Raw genomic sequence first — 26,990 nt, forward strand, 5'->3', positions numbered from 1 at the left:
CAGTGGGAGCAAAGTCACTCCTCCTCCAGGAGGGAGGCACTCCGTTCACCAGCCCAAGCACTGCAGGCTTTGCTGCTAATAGGATCATTTCCTTCTAAGACCTCCCCACGGCAGCAGCCCAGGAACACGCACAGCTAACTCAGGCTGAAAGGGAATTTTCTACCACCCACAAGCCTCTTTCTACCTTGCATAAATCTTCTCAAGCACCGGCCACAAAGAATCCACACCAGATCTGCAGATGACATGTAACAAGTAATTGGACACAATAAATCTCCAGCAACCAACTCCCATGTCAAGTTTCCTCTGCACCCTCACATTTCCAATAAACACATGTTGACTTCACACCTCCTTCCAGGTCCCTTCATGTTCCTATAACAAAAACTAGGATGGGGGCTTAGCATACATCACTACAAGGCCATTAAGCTGAAAGATCATTCCCACTCTCTCTGTCAATTAAGAGATATCAGATACACTGACAAGACATCCTTTTTCATCTGAGAGAATAAGCCTAAGCAATCCCTATATAATCACTCTTTTTCTCAGCAAACTTTCTGGAGCACAGATAAGATCAAAGGCTGCTTTCCCAGCCAACAAAGTTATTAACACCTCAAGGAAAAAGTGATGTTGCACAAAAGCCAGAGCTGTCTGATGGCCTCCCTAATCTGAGGATGGAGGCACAACAGAGCAGCAGGGAGCCTTACCCCCAGTACAAACAGGGCAGCTTTTGCGCATGAATCAGAAAACAACATGCTTTTTTGGGAAGAATACATATTTTCAAGACATCTTCTTTGACAGAACAGTTCCCAAAATAAGAAAAAAAAGCACATGTATTTTTAACTACAGAAAAACATCTTCATGGCACGCAATCAGACAGCACAGCAGTGACAATGCACTGCGTGCTGAAGTTAAAAGGGGATAGGCATTACCCTATAAAAGTTGTTTCGCAAGCAAGTGAATACTGAATCCATTTTCACAAGACAAACCTTCTTACTCCCAAGATCTCAAAAAACCCAGTTAGCTCAATTTTATTAGGAACATGAAGATAATAGACCCATGCAACACAACTGAATTTAATTTTTGTCTTAGCAGAGATAAGAGGCCAGACTGTAGGGAGCACTAGGGAAGGGAGTCCATTAGAAATCAGGAGCTCCATATGAGCAGATACAGTAAAACTGTTTCCTGTCTGCACTTTTGCTAAAGTCAACATACAGTATGGATTCTCTGATGTACAAAGAGTGTTTTTCCTCCTATTTTCAGCAAAATTACTTCAACTCACTACCCCTTGAGTTTCCTTTGCAAAATGTCGTTAAAATGGCCCAAAGGATTCAAAGCTGCTGAGGAGAGACAACAAAGAGACACAGATGCACAAAGTAAGGGTGTGAATTTGTTTTCTGAAGCTGTAGCAGTAATAAGAAAGGAGAAAGAATAATCTGGGCCAGCAGTTCCAAAAATATGACATAACTATCATCTGCAGTTTGAAAGTGGTATGCAAATAACATCTGAACAGCCAAATGATATTTGTGCGTGCCACTGAGACTACATTTGTAAAAGCCTTGTGCAGAGTACAGTCAAGCTGAAACAAACCACAAGCATTTAATTTATTATAAGTGGCGTGGCAAAAGCCTCCTCCCTAACAGAACACACTCTGTCCTGCCTGCACTGCACCAATTTTAGGAGAGTCCTACTACATCTGTCAAGGACCATCATGGTATACAAGTTTCCTCAAAAGATGTGCCAAAATTGCACCGTTGTTACTTCAGCCATGTAAGGAAAAAAACAAACCCATGCTTCTAGAAAGAAAATATAGTTCAGGAACATATAACTGAATGGAGAAACTTCACATTTGAATTGAAGAAATGATAACCTGCATTCCAGTTCCAGCCTGAAAAGATGGGAACGCAGAGATGGGAGAGGATTATACACCTCTGCCTAGGTCAGTCCATAGTCCTGTTCAGAGCTCAGAACTCAATGCAGAGAAAGCTATCAGAAAAAAAATATTATTACTTAATATTTATGTAGCACTTTTCATCTGGCAATTTTTAAGCAAGCAATACATTAAGTAATTTACCAAGAAAAACATACATTGGCTCTCTGTGGGATCAGCAGCTTATACTTTCAGAGGAAAACAATTCTACTTTATTAAACTTTAAGGCCTGAATTTACTATACATTATTCACTGTTACATTTCAAATTGGCAGCAAGGTAATCCATCAGGTTATTAGCTCCAAAATGCATGTATCAGTGCATTTTGCTAAGTTTCCATATGAAGAAAACTACAGAAAAACTTGGAGCTGTTAACATCTTTTTATCATTGGTTAAGAACTAACAAGTTAGGGCACCGTAATTGTTAAAAAAACCAACAAACCAGCCTGAAAAAATATTCTACCTTCCAACTTTGCCACCCTGGATTATTCTCTTGCTAACAATGCCCAGTGAACGATTATTCTTCTTTATTTCAGGTCATCTGTTGAGATCTTTCTGAAATAATTTTCACCTACAACAGGGCTTCCTGTTTGTGGGTAACAGCACATGTCAGCTTGGCACAGCTTTTCTTTTACACAAGTGCAAGATGCTTCCTTGTGTTAATACAGAAAGCTATCAAAAACATACAGTGGCTGGATTTAAAAAGAGATTCCATAGCACTGGCCATCATTAACATTCCTAGCCAGCAACATTATGCTGATCTGAAAATAAATATTTTGGGACAATGATTTAAAAAATACAGTTCACATGCTCACTGTGACAGAGCAATTCCTGTATTTCAGATATTTGGTCTATCTCTCTTCTGGCAGCACACTGATTTTTATTGCTGGTGAACTCAGACAAAAGACTGCTCTTTATAAGACAAAATACAAGCACGAGCAAATATGATGGCTGCATTCACTCAATTCAGTTCTTTTTTTTAATGCATAAAATGGGTACACAAATTTAGGCAAGATTTAAACTTTTGGCAAATAGCTAAATTTACCACATCAGTAACATAAATGTAAGTAGTTTCTGACTTGGGACACCGTGGCAGTGAATCACTGGAAAAATCAGGGATTCATCTTGTCTCCTTCTCTCCTTTAGCAGAAGGGAGATGAATTTTCAGAAGGGATAAACTTTCTGTTCTCTGAGATACTGAACTGAGCAAGGCTGGATATAAGAAAAAGGTGGAACTTTAATCCAAGTAAGCAGCTCTTTAATATGACATCTTGCTTTTGTAACTTCTTTATTAATCTTGACTGTTAGAAGAAAAGACAAGTTAAATTGTGTGAGAGCATCTTGTGATTATTGTATGTGCTCCCACAAATACAACTGATAGTTAAATTAATTTTCCTTAACAGTTTCCTTAAGAGGTTCATATTTCTTCTATGCTCCACTTGCAGCTGGTGTTCTCACATAACTTACATAGCCAGGAGTTAAATAATCTCTTGAAAATCAAAAGTAGAATTATGAGGCTCAATACACCAGTAGTAAATACAGTAAACACTTGACAAAAATACAGAGACAATTGGGATGTGGAACCAGTTCATTTTTGTACATCCCTAAAAGCTTCTGTCTAATTAGGTTCATTTTTTGACAAACAAGAATGGGATTAGATCAGCAGATCTAATTGTATTATTGTAGCAGCCACATGACAGAACCTAGATGGTTATATTTGTCAAGCATTTAATTAATTTCTAGTCTTGTACTGGCCTCTCATTTACAAAGCTCATGGGAGACTACATGACTTTCTCATGAGCAGGAATCATTATGTTTACCCTCATGTCAGGGTTAACCTCAGTGAAATTGTCACCTTTACAAATACTTAACATTTCAAAAATGGCATTCTGTCTGGGAGGAGAGGAAGATCATAGCCCATTTGTTCTTCCTCCTTTTTCCTGGAGGGTAGAAGGGAGAAGACAAATTCTGTATTTTAGATAACAGAGACATAATTCCTAACAGATTGCAATAATGTACTGAAAACGTGGTCAGGAAACAACAACTGTAAGCCCCTAGTTGTTCATATGACAAATATTTCACTGAAAAATGGAGCAACATCAAAAAGCTAGAAAACAAATGGTCATTCTCAGCTCTGCCAGTGTTGCAGCTGGTATTCACATAGGATTAGATTAATCCATGAGACACTTTTTCAGATCTTATCCCAGGTGTCAGTTAAGCAAGAAATCAGGCTCACGATAACCGAAGAGTTTAAAATCACCTTCAAATCGTGCATAGAGGCGTCTTATGTCTCTCTTGCTAATTCCTGAAAAATACCTCTCTACTTTTGTTCTGTTGTACACTGTTATGCCTGGGGGGATTGTGGGGTACGATACCAAGTGGTCTATGCCAGCTGCTTTCAAGATATACGGAGCATCGTCCTCCAGGGTCTCGTGGTGTCCAATCACACTGTATGTGATTTCACAGGGAGCACAAAGTTCCACATATGTCACCCAGTGAATGATGTGGTCACCAAACTGAAGATCCAGCCATCGGTGATTGGGGTCCCCCAGGTAGCGCACAAAATCCTCAAACTGCAGCCCTTTGGTCTCTGTGCGGTTCTTCCTGTACTTACGGATGATGCCGGGAGCTATTTCATGCCGGTACCAAGGTTCAAACCGAGGATTGTGCACAAACTTGTCCTTAAACGCAGAAATAAGTCTTTCAAATGGATCTCTAACAATAAAAAACTTGAAGTATAAATTCAGTCTAAACAGAGGAAGAAAAAAATTAAATAATTAAGGAAAATGTTTAGCATAGCACTTACAAAATGTACATGAACTCTGACCATAGACACAGCAACATGAATCTTAGAGCACTTGTATCGATATTATAATCAATGGGACTAAATACAATTTCTGTCTTCTTACTAGCAGTTTTTACATACAGGACAAAGAAGAAATGGTTAATCCTAGTTTTCACATTGTATTCAAACTGGAGGAGTTTAGCTTATCTCAATCCATAATAAACAGGAGACAAAAGACACTGAGAGCTCCAAGTTAAAGATATTTGTAATGTCATGTGATCAAGCTCAAAAAAACCAAAATACATAAGGACATGGAGAAAAGGGCATTGGTGCAGCTAAATGCATATAGAAGGCTGCATTTTTCACTGGCAGGCAGTTAGATAAATTGCTGCTTAAGTACCAAGAAGTTAAGAATAGTATTTTATTTTGATGTTTTGTCATGCTTTCAATAATGGCTGAGAGCACCACTGAAACATGAGACCACAGTTTTCAACAGAATTTAACGTACTACTGTGATAGAGTAATATGTGATTTTCTGTAGTCAGATTATTTGTAGGAGGAATAAATTGAAAACAAAGTTTATTTCAACCAATACCTAAATAAAGAGATTGAGAGCCCAGTCCTCACTGAAATAAGGATGGATGGACGGGACATGGATACACTCTTCGGCCTATATACCACTTGCATCATACTTCAGATCCTCCAGACTTACTCCTAGCCAGGCAGGGCTAAATAGAGGTCAGCAAACTGGGTATACAGATCCACACCATCCTGCTTTCCATACCTAAAACTCTGGTAATTTCAGATCCAAACCAAAACCATGTTACACACCTCCAGCACAGCTTCCATGCTGAGCACAACACAGCAACCCAAACAACAATGGACTCAACTTTATATATCCTAACTAGGGCTTACCCCCAGGTGAACAGTTCCTTTCTGCAGGGCTGCTCACAGGGAGGGAAACAGATCTATGTTCTCAAGAATGCAGTGACCATATTTTCCTTTGCACAATATCAACACAATCAAGTGACCCCAATTCTCCAGGCACAGCTGTGATAAATGTCCTTGTGCCACTGCATGCAACAAAACCCCTTGGGCTGAGCTCTACTAACATGTGACACATGTATAAAGGACTGACTCGTCAGAATGGTGCAATGCACACAAACCCATGCAAGAACAGGCTTACAAGTGTCCACTGTCATCCTATGTCCTGTCCTCTCCATGTTGCCACCCCTTACAGGGATTATACATGGCATAGGCTCTCATAGACATGAGAGCAGGCACAGTTAAAAATCTAGCCAAAGTATTTTTTGGCTCTGAAAATAACCAGAAGCACTTAAACAGGAAAACAAAGTGGTTCAGCTGAATGGAAAATATTCTGGGGCTAAGAAGCACTAACAATTTAAATCTAACCAGCTCAGTCACAGTAAGTCAGTCTGCTGCAACAACAATCTTACCTGTAGGCAGTAAGGTTTACCATATGAGACATCAGGATGGGCTGTCCAACTAAACCTGTTCTGAAGATTAGCTATGTAACAACTAGGCAGGCATTGAATTACAGAAACCTTATGTGCCAGGGAGTTGGTTGGCTCACCTAACTGTATCACAAATTACACTGGCGCTCTCCTTCAAAGCCAGTAGGAAGGCAGATACAGCAACATCTGTGAGGATAACAGAATAGTGCCACACTACTAGTGGTGGCACAGAAACCCTGCTGCCCTGAGTTTCAGACACAGCCTTCAGCTGTACCCTTGATTGCTCATAACACCACTAACCTCCAACACCTCCCACACTCACTGGCAGGGCCACTTACCGTTTTTTAATTTCAGAGTCACTGAAAGAGGACAAGCGTGGAAGGCCATTCTTCTCATGATCATGTACAATGTTTTCTGGGATCTCTTCTATGGAAGAAAATGCTCCTGGAAAAATCAAAATGAGAGAGCAAGTGATTCATTCAAGGGGAAAAAACCAGTGAGTATGAGCAAGTATGTATGGCTGACAGTTTTATGTCTTTCTCTTTTCTTTATTTTTACCATTTAAAGTTACTATGTTTAAAACTGTTAAATTATGAGAGATTTTGACTGCAAAGCTGAAAACTGTTAAAATTCTTCAGGGTATGTGACATCAAGGTCCAAGACCAAATGGCCACAAAATTCTCAGAAAAGCATATTATGCAAATTTAATCAGCAATTATGTCTAAGCCTGTAACTCCTCACATGTCAGTGTCCCCATTCTCTTTCCCTCTGCAGGCACATACAAATGGAGGAAGACTTTCAGGATTAACTCAGAAGGAACCAGTTTTTTTGGCTGAGCTTCAACCACCAACAAAAATAAATGCTATGAGCTGCTTTTGGAACTGCTTCAATGCAAAAGTACTTTGCTTTCAGGATCCATAAAGATTTTTTTAACAAGTATGCTGTGTGGAAACAAAAATTCCAATCAGAGAATACTCCACAGATTAAAAGGCACTAAAATTAACAACATAAGTCTCCAGATACTCATTTCTGAAAGCACACGAGCTGACAAGAAAAAAATAACGTCACTTAACTCTGCTGCATTCATTTTAGTATCCTGATCCTGGAAGGTTTTATGACCTTGAGAAACATCTCATGTGGACCCTTGGGCTTTAGGCGTAAGCCTACACACAACAGCATCGTTTCAGAATATCAACCTGCAACAAGCACAGGGTGCTACAAAACAAGCCTGTTAAGTGAAAGCCCCTACAGCCTTCTCATGTCCAGAACTCAAGTGAATAATACACACCACTCAGCTGCTCAGTTTTCCAATTTCTATTTTTTTTTCCTGGAGGGAGCAGGGTGAGGGGTGGGGACTAGAGTTGTATTGTACCAGTTTCAGGTTTTCAATTGTATTTTTTGGTACCATAGGTGAATCACATGTGGACAACAGATGTCAGATGAGACAGCCTCACAGAAACCGATACCTTGCACTCATTCAGAGAACACAGTCAGTACAAGCAGTAGCAGAGTTAGCTCCCCCACAGTGCCACAGCTGCATTTCCCCCTCCTGAACCTCCAAATACCACTTAGGTATTTGGGCATAAATTATTCCTCCTCAAGTATCAGCCCTGCCTTTTGAGAATACCCAAAGAGGAGAAAGTTAGGTCAACCACAGCAGTAGCCTTCATCAGCAGACACCATTGCACTGGTGGCTTAAGGCAAAAGAGACCATGTTTATGTGGAAGCAATTTTCTATCATTATTCAACATGATAGAACTAGGAAACTCAAGGTGAAAAGTTCCCTGCTGTTAAGATGTGAGTTATCCTCCACTCTGCATAGCCAATACATGGCTGCCAATTCTGAGGCATTCTTTGCATGTTATCTCTCAATGCTGCTAAGAGCAGGTACTTCCAATGCCCTCATACAATTCCATATTTAGTACTTTGAGTGTTGCTTTCATAGGTATTAAGAAATATGCATACACATAGGTATGTGTGTACCTCTGCTAGATTTTTAGCTCACATCCACAGATCAAGGATGAAATGAAAATTAAAGTTTTTAATGTTAGTAGTGCTTGCTAGAAAAGCTTTGCTGACGGACACAGCTCACTTGCTATTTCTTCAAACGCACTTGTCGCTTTAGTCCTTCTTTCACCATCTTTTACAACATATCTTTGGTGTCCCAACTATTATGTTAAGCACCTCAGAATCTTTGTAACTCTTAAGATGGTTCACTGACAGAACACACACAAGACTTCAGCAAGACAGACCAAGAGGAGCTGCCAAGTTTTAACCAGCTTTCTTCATGGCTAAAATCTCTAGTTAAAAGTCACTGGCCTTTAGCCAGATATAGTATTATTACTTAGCAATTATAATACCTTGTCACACACTTTCAAATTCTATAATTTAGTGCACCCCTTCAAAGATAAGAAACCTACCTACCACATGCATATGGATACTCTGTCATGACTCAACTTTAGAGTCAAGTAATAACAATACTTATTTTTACAAAAGAACAGATCTCATTTTAAGGGGATGTTTTGAAAGGACAAGAAACAACTGTGATAAATGAAAAGCTGAAATTAAGTATCAGTGTACAGAAATGCAGAAAGAATCCATTTCAGTTGCCCCAGTTAGAACAATTCCATTTCCTCCTCCTCCTCAAAGAAAGCCTCACACCCACAGAAAAGCAGATACCATTTAAAACAATCAAGACTTTTTTCCACTGAGTGTTGCCCACTTTTGGCGTCTGACAAAACAGGATCTTGTGCTTGTCACACACAAATATTCGGTCCAAGACGAATTTGGAAACTGCAGTATGAGAGAGATCTCTCAATGCAGTGTCTCTGCAGACATTCCTGAGAAGCTCAAGTCTTTCCATATGAACCAGAGGTTGGCGGATCAGATTTCCTGAAAATGCTTTTCCAGTTGGCTTTATGAAATGCAGAGGAGAAAGAAAAAACAAAAGTTAAAGACTTTAGTTTTCAGATCAAATTATGAAGTAGAAAAATCCCCAAACTATGCACCCTAATGACTCCCAGATTAAAACATTGCTATGTATTAACTAAAGGAGTAGCCAACAGTTTGCTTCCTGTGCTAATGCTGTACTTTGGTTCAGCTCTTAAGACATTACATGGTAGTATATACAGTAGTAAGAGCTTTTCCACACAACAGAGCCTTATCTGTGTGGATTAAGCATGCCCTGATCAAATACTGGAACTCCCACAGAATTTCAACAACCTGTGATGAAAGCTTCTGAGAGGTTAGGACAGGAATTCCAACATAAATTATGCTTTAAGCTCTGAGAAGATGGGGCTGACCCATGGTGTGATTCCTGGGGATGTCCTGTGCAGGCTAAGAGTTGGACTCTATCATCCTTGTTGGTCCTTTCCAACTCAGAATATTTTGTGACCCATCTGGCTGGGAAAAAAATTAGGATAAAAATTCTGTGTTGTGTTGTTCTCTAGCACCTGTAGGCGTCCAGTGTTTCCATTTATCCAAGTTGAAATAAAATCAGGTAAATAAAAATGTGATCATTGAGCATCAGCGTGACAAACAAAAGAAGTATCAGGATGCCTCTCCCCAAAAATGGATGAGCTGTTTCACATGGCTCATTTTTCTGAGACTAAGAAAGGAACCACAACCACCTTTTCCCTCACAACTAGTGGAGTGTGAGGAAAAAGAATCTTCTCTAGTTAAGGGGTGATAGGAAAGTTTAAATTTCTACTGACAATTTTTCACCTTTCCACCAACTGAATGGCAGTCCCTAATATCAATACAGACTAGGGGATGAACTGATTGAGACCAACCCTGCTACAGACTTGGGGATACTATGAGTGAAAAATTGGACATGTGCTGGCAGTGTGTACTTGCAGCCCAGAAAGCCAACTGCATCCTGGACTGCATTAAAAAAGCACAGTGGCCAGCAGGTCAAAGGAGGTGATTCTCCCCCTGTACTCTGCTCTGCTGCCACCTAGAGTGCTGCACACAGCCCTGGGGCCCCAGCACAGGAAAGCAGGGACCTGTTAAGGGAAGGTCCAGAGGAGGCCATGAAGATGGTCCAAGATGGAGCACCTCTCCTATGAAGACAGGCTGAGACAGCTGTGGCTGTTCAGCCTGGAGAAGAAAAGGCTCCAGGAAAACCTCACTGCAGCCTTTCAATACTCATAAGGGGTTTGTAAAAAAAGTCAGATTTTTTTACCAGGGCCTGCAGTGACAAGACAGGGGTAATGGTTTTCAACTGAAAAAAAACAGGTTTAGACATTAGGAAGGAATTTTTTCCTATGAGTGTGGTCAGGCATTGGAACATGTTACCCAGAGAAGCTGTGGATGGTGCACCCCAGAACTGTTCAAGGCCAGGCTGGACGGAGCTCTGAGCAACCTGGGCTAATCAAAGGTGTCCCTGTCCATGGCAGAGGGCTTGGAACTAGACGATCTTCAACAGTACCTTCCAACTCAAACCATTCTGTGATTCTATGATTTTAGGTACAGTGTCCAAGCCAGAGATGAAAAAGGAATTATTTTACTTTTTGTCCCAACCTTTCTTAAGGGGGGGAAAAAAAATCTGCTTTTTCTGTTTGTTACTCTTCTCCAATACCCCCTGCTCAAAATGTAATCTGAACAGTCTGTCAGATTATTTTATCTGTCCAAACAATTCTTTCTGCATGTAACCAAAATTAAGGTTGTTACTCTACATTTCATGCTGTCAGGAAGTCAAGAGAGAATTGGTTTATATCCAGAAACCTTATTATCCTCTTCCACACTAGCAAAGAAAGCTAATAAAACTCTCTATATATAACTACCTTCCACTGAACAAACTGTTTTTCCCAAGTATTTTGAAGATAACTTAAATTTTGTGCTTTTGAAAAATGAAACCAAAAAGAGTCACGCTTATACAACTAACCTACCTTCCAGGATGCATCATAAAAATACTTTAAACACAAGATGACTTATGTACTAATGCAAAAAAAAAGAAAAAAAATTCTATTTATCGCACTCTGCAACTGGTCTAAAAATTTACATTTGGATAAAGGATTTTCAGAGTTTCATTGTCAATTTGCTGAAAGCACAGAACTATGCATCTAAAAGATCAACTGGTATTGACTACTATTGTGTTCATGTTCTACTCTGGAAAAATGCTGAAATGTGAAACACAAAAGAGCACAAAATATGAAGAAGAAATTGACAGTGATAAAAAGAAGCAGAGAGATTGGGCAGAAATCTAAGAGAATAGAGCAGACACAGGCTTGCCCTCAACAAGCACAAACCTGATCGCTATGGCAAGACAGAACACAAGTAATCCAAACTGGGCCATTACATTAAAAAGGCTAACAAAAACGACTGTCCTGACTTGATAAAGGAGTGCTGTAACAATTTTCTCCGAGAAATGGAAACACATTTAGTTGAATCATTCAGATGAAACAAGACAGCAGATTACCGTAACAAACCAGCTTTGTGAAGTTAAAATGAATTCTGTCGCCTCTATCTAAATAGAACAGCCTGAATAAATAATTCCTGTCTAGCAATTCATCTTAACAACAGGAAGCCCTTCCTTAATCTCTTCTTTTCTTCTACTCCTTAATACACATAACCTTTATCTCAAGAGTATGCACCTGGAATTCTTCAGGCCAATGTTTTTCCTCTGGCACATGTACCTCCTCCACTTTTGTCACAGCTGTCAGAATCAATGGCTCTTGCTTGGCACCATAGCCTGAAGAAGGGAGAGAGATAACAGCATTACAGAAGGTGAGGGGAAAGCAACTATTTCTGCTTTACAACTAAAACACATCAACTTTACTTTCTGTATTAACCTTACAAAACACTAGGATTTGTTTCCACATGGAAAGGTACTAGACAAGACAGACACATACGATGAATATTTTAAAGCATGTACTCTGGGAATTTTGGGCACAACTTCATTTGAGTTTTATCAAAGAAACATACCCATTATATTTTACTTGGGTTTTTTGGTTGTTGTCTTTGCTTTTTTCTAAAAAGTGTGTAGAGATATCAAAGTCTTGACTCCAAATACCTCAACTGATAGATAATTTGGTATAACTATATGGACTTGTGCATTGGAGATTTTTATTTTTCAATGAACTGGACAAAGCACATCCAAACAAAAAACTTAAATCTATCAGGTTCCTCTCTCCCCTTATACTAGTAAAAATGTTTCTTCTTTTGTAGACTATTAAACTTACAAGAAGGAAAGTGTCATTATGGACACCCTTTTATTTTTGTGGTACTCTAAAGTACCACAAAAGTAAGCACCTAAAATCAAAAATAAAGATCCCCTCTTCCTTTTTTACTGGACCAATGGCCTTCTTTAGAGATTCTCCCAACAGCAAACTCAGCTGATACTCTTTTTCCTTTTTTAGTGATTTTAGGACAGCTAATAGTTGGAGACCAAATTAAAGCAAGAAAAGGAAGAACCCTTTTCATCTTTTGCATTTAGTATGGTACAAAAAAAAACAAAAAATAGCACAGGGTTTTAGCTTTAGCCTATACAGTGCAGAAAAATCAAAAATAATTTGAAGCAACTTTCCCTAACTACAAAGCAAAAAGAACATGTTTTCTCCCTTAAAATTTATTTCCATCCATACTGGATTACTTTTCCCTTCATATAGATTCTTCTATGAATAATGTTTCCTCATCTGCATCCACAGGGGCTTACTGTTTCATGGTTGAGAAAATGTGAGCACTGCCTATGCCCTTTTCTTCAGGGAGTACTCTACTCTGCCTACACTGGATTTTAACAAAGTGCACGCATGGAAAAGCAAGTTAAAACTGAAAGCAATGGAAGCATTCAAGCATTCAGAAACTGTAACTGTTGCTGTGCACAGACTTGCTTCATGGTGTTCTGTAAAATACAAGTAATCTGATTCAGTGAAAGAGCAGCTAAACTATTTTTCCACTCTCATTGTGGAAAAGCATGCCTGTATATGCTACTGGAATGATGGACAGAAATTTGCTCCTTAAGAAGTTCCTATTGCTCATGCACCCAAGACATCAGTAAAAGGCTTAAACAAAAGAACATCGATTCATTGAGCATTTGCTGGTGTTATTCCATCTGCTAGAAAGACACATCCAAATAAGAAAAATTTCTGACAAGTTATATTTTATTAAGTCTAGAAGAGCTTCTCCAGGACTTGCCATCCTGTTTGGACTTCCTTCAAAATTCCGTTGGTACAGTCAAATCATTTCCCTTAATCAGTTTTATTGCAAACACTCCAACACACATATACACTTAACTGTAGTCATGCCTTTGCAGGACAAGCTTAAGAGTTTATGTATCATCTGCTCAGAGAACTATTCAAAAGGAGTGGAAGATTCAGCATAGAAAAAAAAAGAAAAAACTTGGCAAGCCAAGATAGTAAAAGCAAATAAATGCAGAGGCTATGCTCTAGCAATTATTATTTTTAACTACATTTTAATTTCCCTGACAAATTCTGATGAAAAGAAACACCTAAACAATACCTGAGCTGGGAAACAAGAGTTGGCATTGAGTGAAATACTGGAAGATGTAACTACTAACATAAGACTAGCTGATTTGCAGATGCACCAGGACAGAACAGCTGGGTCCAAGGAAAGTTAAGTTAGTCTACATTTCTCCTCTGTAAGGCTTGCTGAATAAATCTTCACATAGATGCATATTATTTATAAAGGTACACCTAATGTATTTATCCATTATCCATTATTATAATGTATTTATCCATTATCCAGTTATTGAAAAACACAGCACAAGTGTCAATGCTTCAAAATTACATATTTTTTGCATGTCTTAGGAAGATGCAGAAACAGATCCCTTAAGACTCCAAGTCATATCATCACCTTCACCAAAAGCTCTCTGTAGGGTGGCTTTGTAAGAGCAGCTCCCCACCAGACACAAAAGTAACACACTGTGTGGTGTCATCAAATGGCTTAAATTCCTCATCATCTTAATAACATCTTGCTACTTAAGCTGAGCGAAAGCCTATAAGCTGTTTACAAGTCAAATAGCAGGGGATAAAACTGAATGCAAGAAGCAGGCCAGAGGTGGCTAGGCAAAGTGCACTCAAATGAAATAAAACTTTCCACAAGTTTTACATAATGCCTCAGCCACAAGACAAGCAGTGACAAAAAGACAGAAACTAGTATCATGTGAAATTCTCTTCAGTGCCCTCTGAGCTTCTTCTGACTTTAAACAGGTAATAGTGCTCTGTTGTTTTTGCACTTAAGTTCTACCCCTAGTAGATCATGATACTGCAACTAAATGTAATTGAAAAAGCAGACCTGCCAAGACAGTACTGCCAAACACGATCCCTTCTGTTCTCAACCACCAAAAAAATCTCCTGTGATGTAGATTTGCAGACTTCTAGCAACAAATGGAACTGAATATCAGCACTGTCACTTCCAGACATTTAGTTGTTCTGTTCTCAGTCCTACTGAAGAAGCAATAACATGCCAAGAGCTACTTTCATAGAAAAGAATATTTTTGTGAAGCACTATTCAATTTTCTGTTTCACATCAAACATTAAAGCTAAACTTACCATCTGGGTCTTTAAAAGTCAATGTGATAAACTTGCTAGCAACCATGAACATGAATATCACCCAAAAGCATGCAGCTAGCAGCAGCCACTGGTGGTGCATGTTGTCAGCATGCATGTGAGCCATATAAAGTTGGCACTTCCTGTTTGAAAGAGAAAACATTGACACATTAGTTATTTTTGTTAGTTTAGAAAAAGTACTTTCCATAACCAAAAATAAAAACTTTAATATGTATATGTGTCATAAAACATAGCAGTAGATTCCACGTTTAACTTTTTGTCCGTTCAGCTGTATTTTTAAGCAACATTAAGGCTGAGACAATGTAACCACTGGCTGCTACCAAAGGGAGGCTTCACTCCTTCACCCTTGCTCACATTCCCCCCTTCTGCTTGTGCTGGGAATTGCACTGTGTCTGGCTACTTGGGGAGATAGATCAAAACACCCATTTTTTAAAAGAAGAGTTTATTTTTTGATTCAGCTTAGCAAGACAACCCATTGTAGGAGAGGAGGGGAGACTGAAGAAAGCTGTGCTCTCAGTGGTAGATGTACCATTAACACTATACTTGGTTATCCCAAGCCAGCTTATGACATATAACATGGACTCTTCCCCTGCCCAGCCCACAGAAATTACAGGCTGGAAGCTACCAAGCAGGAACACTAAGCTGAAGCTGACCAAATATTTTTCAGTTTCCTTGCAGCACTGCTACTACATGTAGCTGTATCCCTGCAGGTAAGCCTCAAGGACAGAACCTCCTCGGGAGTGCAGGAAGGGTTACCCAAACAACTGAGACAGCAGTTTTAATGTGCAAAGAAACCACCCACAGGAACTGACTGAATACACACAGTTCTATCCTGATTTTTGAAACTGCTATCCTAATAAATTTTTTTCTATGACTGTAAAATTAAATATAAGGAAACCAATGATAAAAGAGATTTAAGTGCCCAGCCACTAAGAGAAATGGAAAATTTTAGGCTGTATGTTTAGCTGAATTTCCAACTTCTGATGGGCAATACACATGGGGGTGGACACCAGGTATCTGTGAAAGCTCCACTGCAAATAAAAAAATAACCCACATCCAACACCTACAAAAGTATAGCACTATTGTCTCTACTGTTGCTGGAGAGATAATACACCTGAGGGGCTGAACTCAGTTGCTGAAAACAGTGAATGCTTCCTTTGGAGAATGGAACACAACATCCAAGCATTTAACCAAAGAGGATCTAATACAAAAATCTCATACAATGACATCCTCACAACAATCCTATAACTAGCAACAGGTCCAAACTCAGTCCAAAAGTAGCCACAGGCAACTTCAATGAGAGTCACGTCTGCATGGTTTGTGATCACAATTTCTATACTGGCATTTAAGTGAATTGCCAAGGAATACAAGAAATGCCCTCATTCCCAGTTATGATGCAAAAAAATGTTAGTTAACATTTCTAAGGAAGTGTTTATTAAGTTTCTCGGTCATAAACCAGTATTCCAGTTTCTTCATTCCCATAAAATTTCAATACCAGAAGTAAGCCTGGTTTTGATGTTGTTTCAGCATGTCCACCTGCAACATCACTACTACTGCTACAGGTGCCAATGCTTTTCCAACCAGCTTTTGCCTTCCAGCAATGCAAATGTTTCCAGGAAGAATTCTCTTTAAAGCTGACAGCAGTGAACGATCTTCAGGATATGCTGAAAACCTGTGCAGGCAGTCAAGCAGTTCAAAACAGACTTGGGACCCAAGTGATGTATGCAAAAATGGGTAAGAGGATGAAAAGAACTGAATATCTCCAGTTAAAGGGAAAAAAAATAGCTAGGATGGCAGTGTTGAGGCCTATTTTTATCTCCTCATTTTTCAGTTTGGTTTCTGAAAGTTTCTTTCTTTCCCCCCTCTTCTTTCATGAATCCATTTTTAAGTACTTTTAAAAACACCATACCTAGATATCAACTGTATTTTGGACAACGACAGGTGCTGTGACCTCCATCAAGACAATGTTTGTCATCTCCTGTTTTTTGCTGCAATTCCCTGGCAGACAATTGATCATGCAACATCCCAAACATGTTTATTCTTCATGATCTGGAAAGCTGTTGACCAGGAAATACAAATATCGTAGGAATTCCATCAGACTGGCCTCTTTTCAGCTAAGTAGTTCAAAAGTTATTCCCATCCTACCACTGCACTAGTGCAAGCCTGCCCTAAGATTCATGCTGAAAACCACCAGGTCTCAAAGGCCCTCATTTTTCAGTCTGCCATGAAATGCACTGTCTTCCATTTAAGCACTGAGATTTGTTACCTTTACTCTCAGACATTGCATTCATTTCCAGCTCTCACAGAAGACAAAAATTCAGATCTGATATCAAGACACAGAATTGTAGCAATGAAATTTGTTACTTTTTAGGTAGCTCTGCTAAAACCATAAGAACTGTTCAACATCCAAAACGCTGAATGCAGCAGACTGACAGAAGCTTGCAGAGAACACTCTGCAGGAGGAAAATCTCTAACAATCAGCTATGGGCTTTTCAGAGGTATAATGAAAAGTCTGGGCCAAACCTCTCTGCCCAGCTCAGTATATTTGTCCTACATAAAGCAGGGTAGAAAGGCCTCCAACATACATAGCCTCCCTGCTAGTCTGCCCACTTCCATAACAGTGATGGATGCACACCATTCAGTAAAGACTATTGATCTATATTCTCTTATGTAATTCATGTATTGGATTTCTAAGAAATTGTGTTAAATCACATGGGAAATGCAGTTGCTGTGTGCTCTGACCTGAATGCAGTTAGTGGAGAGAGGACCCTGCTGCCAGGTCCTGTGCTGGAGGGGCAGGAGAGCATTTCAGCCAGTCACCTACAAGCAGTACAATTCTCACTTAAGGACAGGCTTAGAGCAGGAAGGGGTCACATCTGCAGCCCCATCCATAAGAAGCACCACTTTTGCCCTTCAAGACGTGGAAGCTGAGAGGAAAACATTAAGCAGTTTTGTACACTCTTCTTTTTTTAATGTGCACATGAAATCTGCAACCATACTTATGAATGTAAGAGTCTTGTCAGAGGATCTGTCATAATGAAATTATGATATTACTACATTGTTACTTCCAGCATCCTAAAGTACATCTGCATCAGCAGCTCATCACTGATCTCCAGAAGAACGATTCACAATTACAGACAGGAGTACCTCAACCATTATGCTCAAATGCAATGATCAGTACTTTTAAAAAAATAATGTGTTTATGCTGTTTCTCTGTCTCTACCTTAATATTTTTATTGTTTTCACATAGGGCAATTGCATTTCCTGTTTTATCTCTAACCTTGCTGCATTTCTGTTGCCTCTCCTGCACTTATTTTCTGGTAAATACATGTAGCTTCTCGTTTTTCTCTTTAAAAGGCTCCTTCAGCTTCCAAAACAGTCTTCTATTTCTGGCTGTCTAAAACACAGTTTTACTTTACAAGCAGACAAAAGCAAGAAATATGTTGAAGGTTTAGTCCATTTTCTCACAATGAAATACACAGATCTCTGGTTAGTTTCTCCCTCACTGCAATTTACACTTTTTAGAAGCAGGAGATCTCAAAACTCCTGTCCCCTCCCATTCCACTGTCCTTCCCTCTCAGGGCTGCCACAAAAGCAAACTGTCACAGATTAGCCAGATGAAGGGTTTTGCATGAGAAAAAAGGGGATCACCAACACACACAGAGCCCAACACACAACACCAACATGAACCAAAGATCAAGACACAGCGTTGCAGGCTTCACCCGAGGCCCACAAGTAACCTGCTCCCTCGAATAAACACTCATTCTTTGCAGAAGACTGCTGTCTTCAAGTGAACGATGGGACAAAGGGTGAACGATGTAAGCAGCATTAAAACTCAGCGCACAGCCTCTGGCTCTGCAGTTTATGCTGCCTGCACAGGGGCTCCTTGGCAGGACAGTCCCTGCCCGCATCCCCGATGGCAGTGACACGCCAGGAGGCTCACGATCCCAAGTGCTTGCCCATCAGCACATGATGACTCACATCACTGGTAATGGAACTGGTAAGCAAGGCCAAACAACAGCTAACTGGGACAACTACTTCATTCATTTTCATCAATGCTTCCTTTGTGTTATTTTACAGGTAAGAAAACCTGGCCAATTTGTTCTACTTAAAAAAAAAAAATCAGACTAACATATATCACAGACGCTCCTTTGGCAGGTTGCGTGGTGCTACTTAATGTTCTAACATACATCGTAACAGGCTGGTTCTTTCCTAGAACTCGCCTCCTCCCGAGGGCACTAGCAGGCCTGCGTGTCGGCTCCTCCAGCTCCCGCTGGGGCCCGGGGGTCCGTGCGCACGCAGTTCACCTGCCAGCGGGATGTGCACCCGGAGCAGGGCAGCAGCAGCGCCGGCAGCGCTGCGTGACCCGCCCGGGCCCGCGGCAGGCCCGGCGTGCGCCCGTCCCGGGGCCCCGGGCTGGGCCGGACCCTGCCTGCCCTCCGTGCCCGGCCTGACAGACAGCAGTTCCGCTCCAGCGGGCAGCCCACGCCCGTTACTGCTGGGAACGGCAGCGTGCAGGCTTCAGGGGCGCTCCATTCATTCCGCGAGAACAGAGCGGTCCCCGCCAAGAACAGGGCAGAGGGCCGTGCTCTGACCGGCAGGGGACGAGCCGAGGCAGTGCCCAGCCCCAGTCCAAGCCCGGCTCCGGGCGCAGGGACCTGGGATGAACCGACATAAACTTTTCTCATTCTGGAGGGAAGCTGGGCGGGCTTCCCCTCACCCGGCAGAGACGGACAACACATGCCCGCAGCGCCCGCTGGCACCCCCGCCTGACCCGGGGTGCCGGAGGTGCCTCTGCCTTGGGCTGGCGGCCGACAGGCCTCCCCCCGCGGCCCTGCGCGGCCCCTCCCCGCTTACCGGCCCTCCAGCGCCGCTGCCCGCAGCCCCGGGCTCCCGCCTCACTCGGCGGCACGGTCGGCCCGCTCGGGCGGCCCCGGCTGCCGGCGCATCCCCCCCGGCCGGCTGCGGGCGGCGGCGGCGCCTCCCCGGCTCCGCTCAGCCCCTGCCGCCGCCGCCCGGCCCTGCCGCCGCCGCCTCCATCTCCTCCGGGGCCGCGGGCAGGCCCCAGCCCCGCCGCCGGGAAGGGGAGGAAGGTGAAGGCCGCCGCGGGGACGGCCCGGTTCGGCTGCGGGAAGACGCAGCGCCGCACCCGCCCGCCCGAAGGCGGGAGGGAGGGAGGGAGGGAGGAACAGAGGGCGGGCTGGGCAGCTCTGCCCTCCCCGCCCCGCCTCTTCCCTCCTTCCCCTCAAGCGGGGCTTTCCAGCCGGACTCGCGAGTATGTGCTTGTGTACGTGTCTTTGGGTTGTTACGTTTGGGTGTTTTAACTGTTAAAATATCTTCCTAGGTCACTAACGCTCGTGTTTGAGAAAAATATATGCATCTGGAAATTACAGAATCATTTATATGGGAAAAGAGCTCTAGGATCTTTGAGTCCAACCGCTCCCGCAGCGCTGCCAAGGGCACCACTAAGCCGTGTCCCCGGGGGTCACATCCGTGTGGTTTTTGAACGCTTCAGGAAGGTGATTCCACAGTTGCCCTTGGCAGCCTGTGCAAATGTTTGACAACCTTTCCATGAAAAAATTTTCCCAAAAACCTGATCTAGATCTCCTTTGGTGCAACTTGAGGCCGTTTCCTTTTGTCCCATCACTTGCTACTTGGGACGTGAAATCTGCCCTCGCCCGGCTACAACCTTCTGTTAGGGAGTTGAAGAGATCAATAGGACCCCTTTCCATGTGATTACTCCTCCCTCATGTTTCTCCAAACACCTCTTACTGTTTCATTTTCTGAAGCCCACCGTCGGGCAGGAAAGCTGTCCTTAGTCAGGCAAGAATTAAACAATTAATCTAAAAGCAGCTGGCAGAGCCGGGCATTCCCCAAGCCCTCACTCTGACGTGGCAGACACAGGCTGGGGGCAGGCTCCAGGAGAAGAAAGCTGCCCTAAAGCCCCAGGAGAAGAAAGCTGCCCTAAAGCCCTGTGAAGAGCAGCTGTGGTGTGATGGTAGGTGTTACCTGAACGCTGCTGCAGCCTAGCCCAGGCTCCTTTCCCCCAGAGGCACTGTGTAGTGCACACAGCTGTGCACAAAGCTGTGCACACAGTGCTCTGCCCACTGGACAAGCAAAACGCTCACCTACACGACCCTGATACCCACAAACCCCATCAAAGCCAGGTGCTGGTGATGTGTCTCTTTTTAATATCTATTTCAAACAGGTCCTCTTGAGGACATATTGCATTCTTACAGTGCACTTGTCCCTGTTTAGACCATGATTTAGACCATGACCTGATGCACGCATTTTCAGACTTGACTGCTGTGGTGCACTTTGCTGAAGCCTGACCAAGGAAATCCAAGGATTCTGTCATTGGTCCAGATACCATGGCCAGCCTATGGAGTAGAACAGACTAATGCAAATGTGTTGGCAGCCATGTGTTCAGTGCTACACTGATGGCTGCTGCTCTCAGTGAAGCAGCAGAAACAGAGATCTCACTCAGAACCAGTGGACAAAAACCAGCAATCAGAAACCCAATTCTCTGCCTGACTCTGTGTGTTTTTATCAGCACCTTGGGACACCATATGCTTGTGCATCCCTTCCTCTCTGCCTGTGAAGTAGAAATGACAATTGTGACAGTTACTTTTTAAGCAAAGCACATTGGCAATCTGTGGCTGTCACCAGTCTGAGTTTTGCACAGGCTAGAAAGCTGCTCCTTTCCCCAGGTTTCAGTGATGACTACAGTTGCAGCTACACATGGATTTATTAATAAGCAGTCTCCAGCTGTGGAACCAATTCCTGCCAGATTATCAGGCTCAACCTAGGAATTTTAACCTTTCAAGTACGTTGTTACTGACATGTATAATAATTAATCCAGCACAAAAGAGACCAATTTTCCAAATTAAGCCCAGTTAGTAAGCTTTGTTGTCAGTAATCGGGCCTGAAAGTGTCTGATGAAGTTGAAGAATGTGTTGCATAGGCAACTGTACTGTTGGATTATACAGTTGCTAGTTCAGGCCAACAGGATTCTTGCTACTAATAATGCTAAGCTGCAGTAGGTTTTAGTGCTTTAAATAGGCAGCAAAATCATTGTGTGAGTCTGGGTTCTTTTTAATACTAGGGAATTTTTACATCACCAGAGCAGAGCAATGTGAAGGATAATTAAGCTGGTGAAAAGTCACCCTGCTCTCTCTGGAATATTCTAGAGTGTCTTTCTCAGATAGATGATGCCAAAGCCAATGGAAGTGATGTACCCATTTTTTCTGTAACGACATGGGCCTAAACCTAAAAAAATCATCTTAATAACATTTTCAATCTTCAATGTTTATTCCACTAAAAAAGGGGGTGTATGCCCTAATAACTCTTGTGTATCTTTATTCCAGGTTTCACACTTCTCCAGGAAGGGTCTTACAGAAGATCCACATTTGCAGCTTGGCCAGTCAGGGAAGACCAGGTGTAGTTCAATCAAGCATTTTAAGAAGTTGTTATCTGTCAGTGGCAGGCTGTCTTGACTGCCCTTAGTATAATTTAATTCTAAATGGCATTTAAGCATACCAAAATTTTTAAATGAGCCCCTGTCTTGGACAAGATAAGTAATCATCCATACTGCAGTTTACATTTGAACACATCCAACCTAATCACACTGACAGAACTTTCATTTTCCTTGACCTTCCAAGTTCATCCTATTCAGCAGAAGCCTAGGCTTGCCCATATTGTTAAACTTTTGCTATTTATTTGTTGTTATTTCAGGATTTAATCCAATGCCAGTTACTGGGATTAGTCTTGGTAGTCCTTTTTGTTTCCATAAGAGCTGATCTTAAGACAAGTCACCTGCTCAGCATCAAACACTCACGAGGATTTAAATAAATCTTATTTAAATCAGCAGGAAGGCATGCTTTTCCTAGAGCATTACTAGTGAAAACAGATAGATGCTTCATGACTGCATTTCTGAGGCATGGCTGATCACCAGAGAAGATCTCTTGTGTACGAGTACCTTGATTTACAGGTCAGACATGGCACCTTTGGTATGTAATACATTTATTAGGGTGTGATGTTTATCACCAGATTCTGTCTCTTTCTGGAACTTAAGGGAGCTTATTTAAATGTGGTTTGGGTTGACACAAGATAGAACATATAGAATACTTTCTATATTATTGAGAGACACTGGAAACAACAAAAGAAACCAACAAAACAAAACAAGAAGGCAGGCCAATGAATCAATGAATTCAGGGAGGTACAGCCTCATACAGATGCAGGACTTACTAATACAGCATAAATATAATATATCTAAAGTAGCATGTCTTTCCTTGCATAGGAAAGATTGAAGTGTGTTGATGGACTGGGGGGGACTTAAGGCTAATATCAGTAAAATCATAATGGCTGTAGTAGGGGTAAAATCAGATCTGTAAGCAGCAAATGAGATGTGTTCATTCGAAGATTAAGTTAACTTTTTATTTTGGGTTAAAAGCAAGTTTTACCTCATGTTGAGTGCCTTGGAATTCTTAAATTTTGCATATCATTACACCATTTGGTTGCCCTTTAAGAAGGAGACAAAAAGTTTAGATTGAGGTAAGTAGGTCATTAGCTGAACCATCTAATTTTTCTTAAACTCTTCAGATATTTAGTCTGAGTTGGTTGTCTGAAAAATGAAAACAGATTTGTGAAGTTTATTAATAGCAAAGAACCAAATGTTCTGCTAGGACTGGACTAGAGTAGCAAAGAACTACATTTAATTATCAAATCAATGTCAATTAAAATTGAACCTAATTATTCAAAATTAATTATATGGGTCATAAAATGAGTGCAGCCAATCAGCAAATTATCATGTCAATGTAGCAAGATAAGTCAATTCTTTAAACAAAAATCAGAAATAACAATTGAATTTGAAGTCCCAGTTGTGGGTGTTTTCCAAAGTAGTGAAATTAAGACAATTGACTGAATCACTTAGTGTTCAAAACAAGTTACTGTATTGCAAAGTGACTGCTGCCCTCTTTTAACCCTCCCCTTTCCCCACAGCCCAAATCAGACAGCTGGATTCAGCTGGCAGAGTCAAACTGGCAAGCAACTGAGCATTATGTTTGCCTGCTGCATTCTCCAAGGGACAAATTATTTCCAGGCTATTTGCAGGTGACAAAGCTGCTGTGACCCTGCAGGTACAATGCTCATGGTTGCATTATTGTGACTTAGGCTCCAGTGTAGGTAAGCTGCAGGTACCCATGCACCTGCTACTGCTAGTCTTGACTTGAGAGGAGCTGCAAGAGTGGCATTGCACAGACAGAGAGCACCAGAGCTGCTCTAGGCTCACATAAAGAAGTAAGGCAGATTTTTAGAGCTTTTTTTTTTCCTGGTCATTGTTTCTTAAAAAAAGATTATTGAGTGGAGGCAGCTGTGCTATTCTGAACTTCTCTCAATCAGTGTTTGAGATTACACTCTGAAATATTGAAAAAACACCTAAGGACAGCATGCTAAGCAGAAGACACAATTCCTGCAGTATCTGATACCAATAATGCTGCTGTAGCAACGGTTGGGAGAGCTGTTATCTTCTGCTTGATTATCCCCAGGTTAGAAAACTGACCAGTTTTGGGGTAAGAAGAAACAGGAAGGAGGAAACCTGAGGGGTGTCTTAGATCATGAGGGTGTGAGACTAAAAAATAAAAGAGAGGTGGAGGCAGGTGCAGAACCTGGGTCCCATTTCCTAGTGAATGTATGTAGGATTAGAATGTTTTACACTAAGTGGAACAGCTTTCACAGGGACATTGAGTGCTTCAAATAATTTATAACTTGCTGTTTAGGGCTGGCTCTTGGGAGGTGGCAGATGTGGTATCTATCAGGAGGAATTTGAACATTTGTTTCCCATATCCTTATAGCTTAATAATTAACTAGCAACTGCACTACTCTTGTGAAGGCAAGAAAAAAGTGTTTGTGCCAGAAATTCAAGGAGATGTAAGTGTAAAAGGGTTATCCTAAAACGACAGCCACTGTGCTACAACCCAAACTCAGGAGAGCAAGTCTGGGAGAGGTGGGAATTCACAGCTCTTGGCACATGCTCCTGCCCAGGGCACTGCAGAGGCAGGCTGTGCTCTGGCACAGGGAGTGACCCCCAGGGAGGGCCCATGTCCTCCTGCACGGTGTGGCCCCTGTGCCAAACCTCAGAGTGTGTTCCTCTGGGGGCATGGTCCTTATCCAAGAATAATTTTGGAGCTATGTGTGACTGTTTCCAGTGGAAACTAAGAGCCCATCATTTTACAGAGTCTGGAGCCTATTCCATAGCTTCCTTGACTCTTTAAAACAAACAAACGAACAAACAAAAAGCAAAAAAAAAAAAAAAAAGAAAAATCCTAAAAACACTCATCCCCAAAAAGAAGACAGAAACACAGGATGAAAATTCTTTGTGTTTTTAGGGGATTTTTTTTTTTTGCTGCCTTTCTGAATATGAGCTGTTTACTATGTTACCATATGTCCTTGAACTTACCCTGCATATTCACGTGCTACAATAGTAAAAAGATAAAAAGAGACAAGGAATTTCCCCAGTCACCATGTAGACAGAAATGGGGATGGGAGAAAGAGGGAGAAGTTGGATTGTTTTGTAGAATATGACCTTTGTATTTGCAAGCCTGAGGTGAGATGAATTCTTCAGTCACTGAAACTTATGTTAAAGGTTCTCGCCCTTGAAATACAAAAACATCAGGCTCACAAGACCTAGCCTTACCTTGATTCTCTGGCTGTAGCAAATTTTATTTCCTTCAATGTAATGTTTCTAAAGATATTAGGGCACAGTCAGTCTTGCACTGCAACAATAAAAACTTATTCTTACCTAGGTGAGAACACATGGGAGATTGTTATTTGAAAATGCCCATTTCCAAAATAAGTGTAGTTTAACCACTTATGGCAACCATCACCAAAAAGAACCCTGAAAATATGAGGGGTAGGGTAAATATGGAAAGTTTTAGTGACATTACTTTCAGCTTCACTACAAAGAAAAGGATTGAGAGTGTAAGATGATTTCAACATTTAATATAAAGCTTTGACATCTCCCAAAGTATAACTGATGGTTACCAACTAGCCTCTCCATTTATTCAGCTCACCCAAAGAGCAGTTGATGTTTTGGAATTGTGTGTCCACCAGTCATCATCAAACCTTCTGTCAGGACCAGCCCTGATAGATCAGCCATGAAAAGCATTGTTTTATCTCTGGAATTTCTTTATCTAAAAAGAGGGAGAATGATTTTACATCTTCTTGCTAGGTATTCAACTTAAATAAAAGAAGGTTAACAGATTAAATTTACCTTCACAGTCTCTGACAAGTATTTTAAGATACTCAGTTACAAATCACACAGTTAAATTAATAAGTCACCTGTTACTATTGCAATTGGTATTTGATAAAGGCAATATTGAAGTTGACAGCTTTATACTTCAACCAAAGAAAACCATAATTTTTAATGCTTTTATCCATCACTGTAGTGTTTAAGAAAGTATCATGATGTGTTTTTTCAAGTCATGTTGCTCTAAATTGCAAAATCTACTCTGAGTTCAAAATTATGAAATTAAATTAAAAAAGAGTAAGCCGAGCCAAGATGTGGTTTTCAAGTGTGAACTAAATATTATCATGAAAAGTACATTGGTTCAGTGGTACAAGACACCATCTTGTAGCACAGATCCTACGGATTCTTTTCTCAGTTCCTTTAAAAATATTGTGAGTAGCCCATATCAGCTGTATTAAGCATTCCTCTCTTACCACATAACATCATAAATTCTTATTAAATACAATCTTTTTTGGCCATTCAGAGCCAAACCCTTCCCTTTCTTAGGCTGTCAGCTCTTGCTGAAGGGCAGATCCTCTGTTCACCTTCAGGCTCTGCTCACAATAATCTTTGAGCATTACAACTATTTCTTTTCTTAGTATAAGGAACACCCCAGCCCTGCATTTGGAAGCATCACACCACTTAGGCAGGCATATTTCCACAGCAACACTATCTTTGTTTTAAGTTGTATCCCCAGAAAAGAAGGAGGCTGCCATCCATCCACCCACTTACCAATTCCCTCTAGACATTGTCTTTTTATATTTTACATCATTTAAGTGGGCTTTCCTGGTTTGAAAAAAACTCTACCAGAGCAGTTAGCATGTACTTTGCTGTGACATCCTTATTTCTTAATTTACACATCTTCACTGAGCACTCACTTCATTAAGGAAACCGTGTCACTGAGCAGTGAGCCATTGATCCAGCCACTGCAAGGAGGGCAGATTATTTTGTCCTTCAGGAATGATAAACAACAGCAACACACTGAGCCTCATTCT

At 41.3% G+C, this 26,990-nt stretch overlaps 1 protein-coding gene across 1 annotated transcript; it reads right to left on the bottom strand.

The window, feature by feature from the left end:
- Positions 1 to 1,442: 1,442 nt before the first annotated feature.
- On the bottom strand, positions 1,443 to 19,785 carry CHST10 (carbohydrate sulfotransferase 10). The gene is made up of 6 exons (XM_059493530.1): positions 19,569 to 19,785; positions 14,694 to 14,833; positions 11,778 to 11,875; positions 8,863 to 9,097; positions 6,522 to 6,627; positions 1,443 to 4,671 (listed from the first exon to the last, which is right to left on the bottom strand). The coding sequence occupies exons 2-6, from the start codon at positions 14,815 to 14,817 to the stop codon at positions 4,134 to 4,136; spliced, it is 1,101 nt and encodes a 366-aa protein (XP_059349513.1). The 5' UTR covers positions 14,818 to 14,833; positions 19,569 to 19,785; the 3' UTR covers positions 1,443 to 4,133.
- Between the last annotated feature and the right edge of the window lie 7,205 nt (positions 19,786 to 26,990).

The sequence above is a fragment of the Ammospiza nelsoni genome, chromosome 2 (assembly GCF_027579445.1).
Source record: "Ammospiza nelsoni isolate bAmmNel1 chromosome 2, bAmmNel1.pri, whole genome shotgun sequence".
Lineage (NCBI taxonomy): Eukaryota > Metazoa > Chordata > Aves > Passeriformes > Passerellidae > Ammospiza > Ammospiza nelsoni.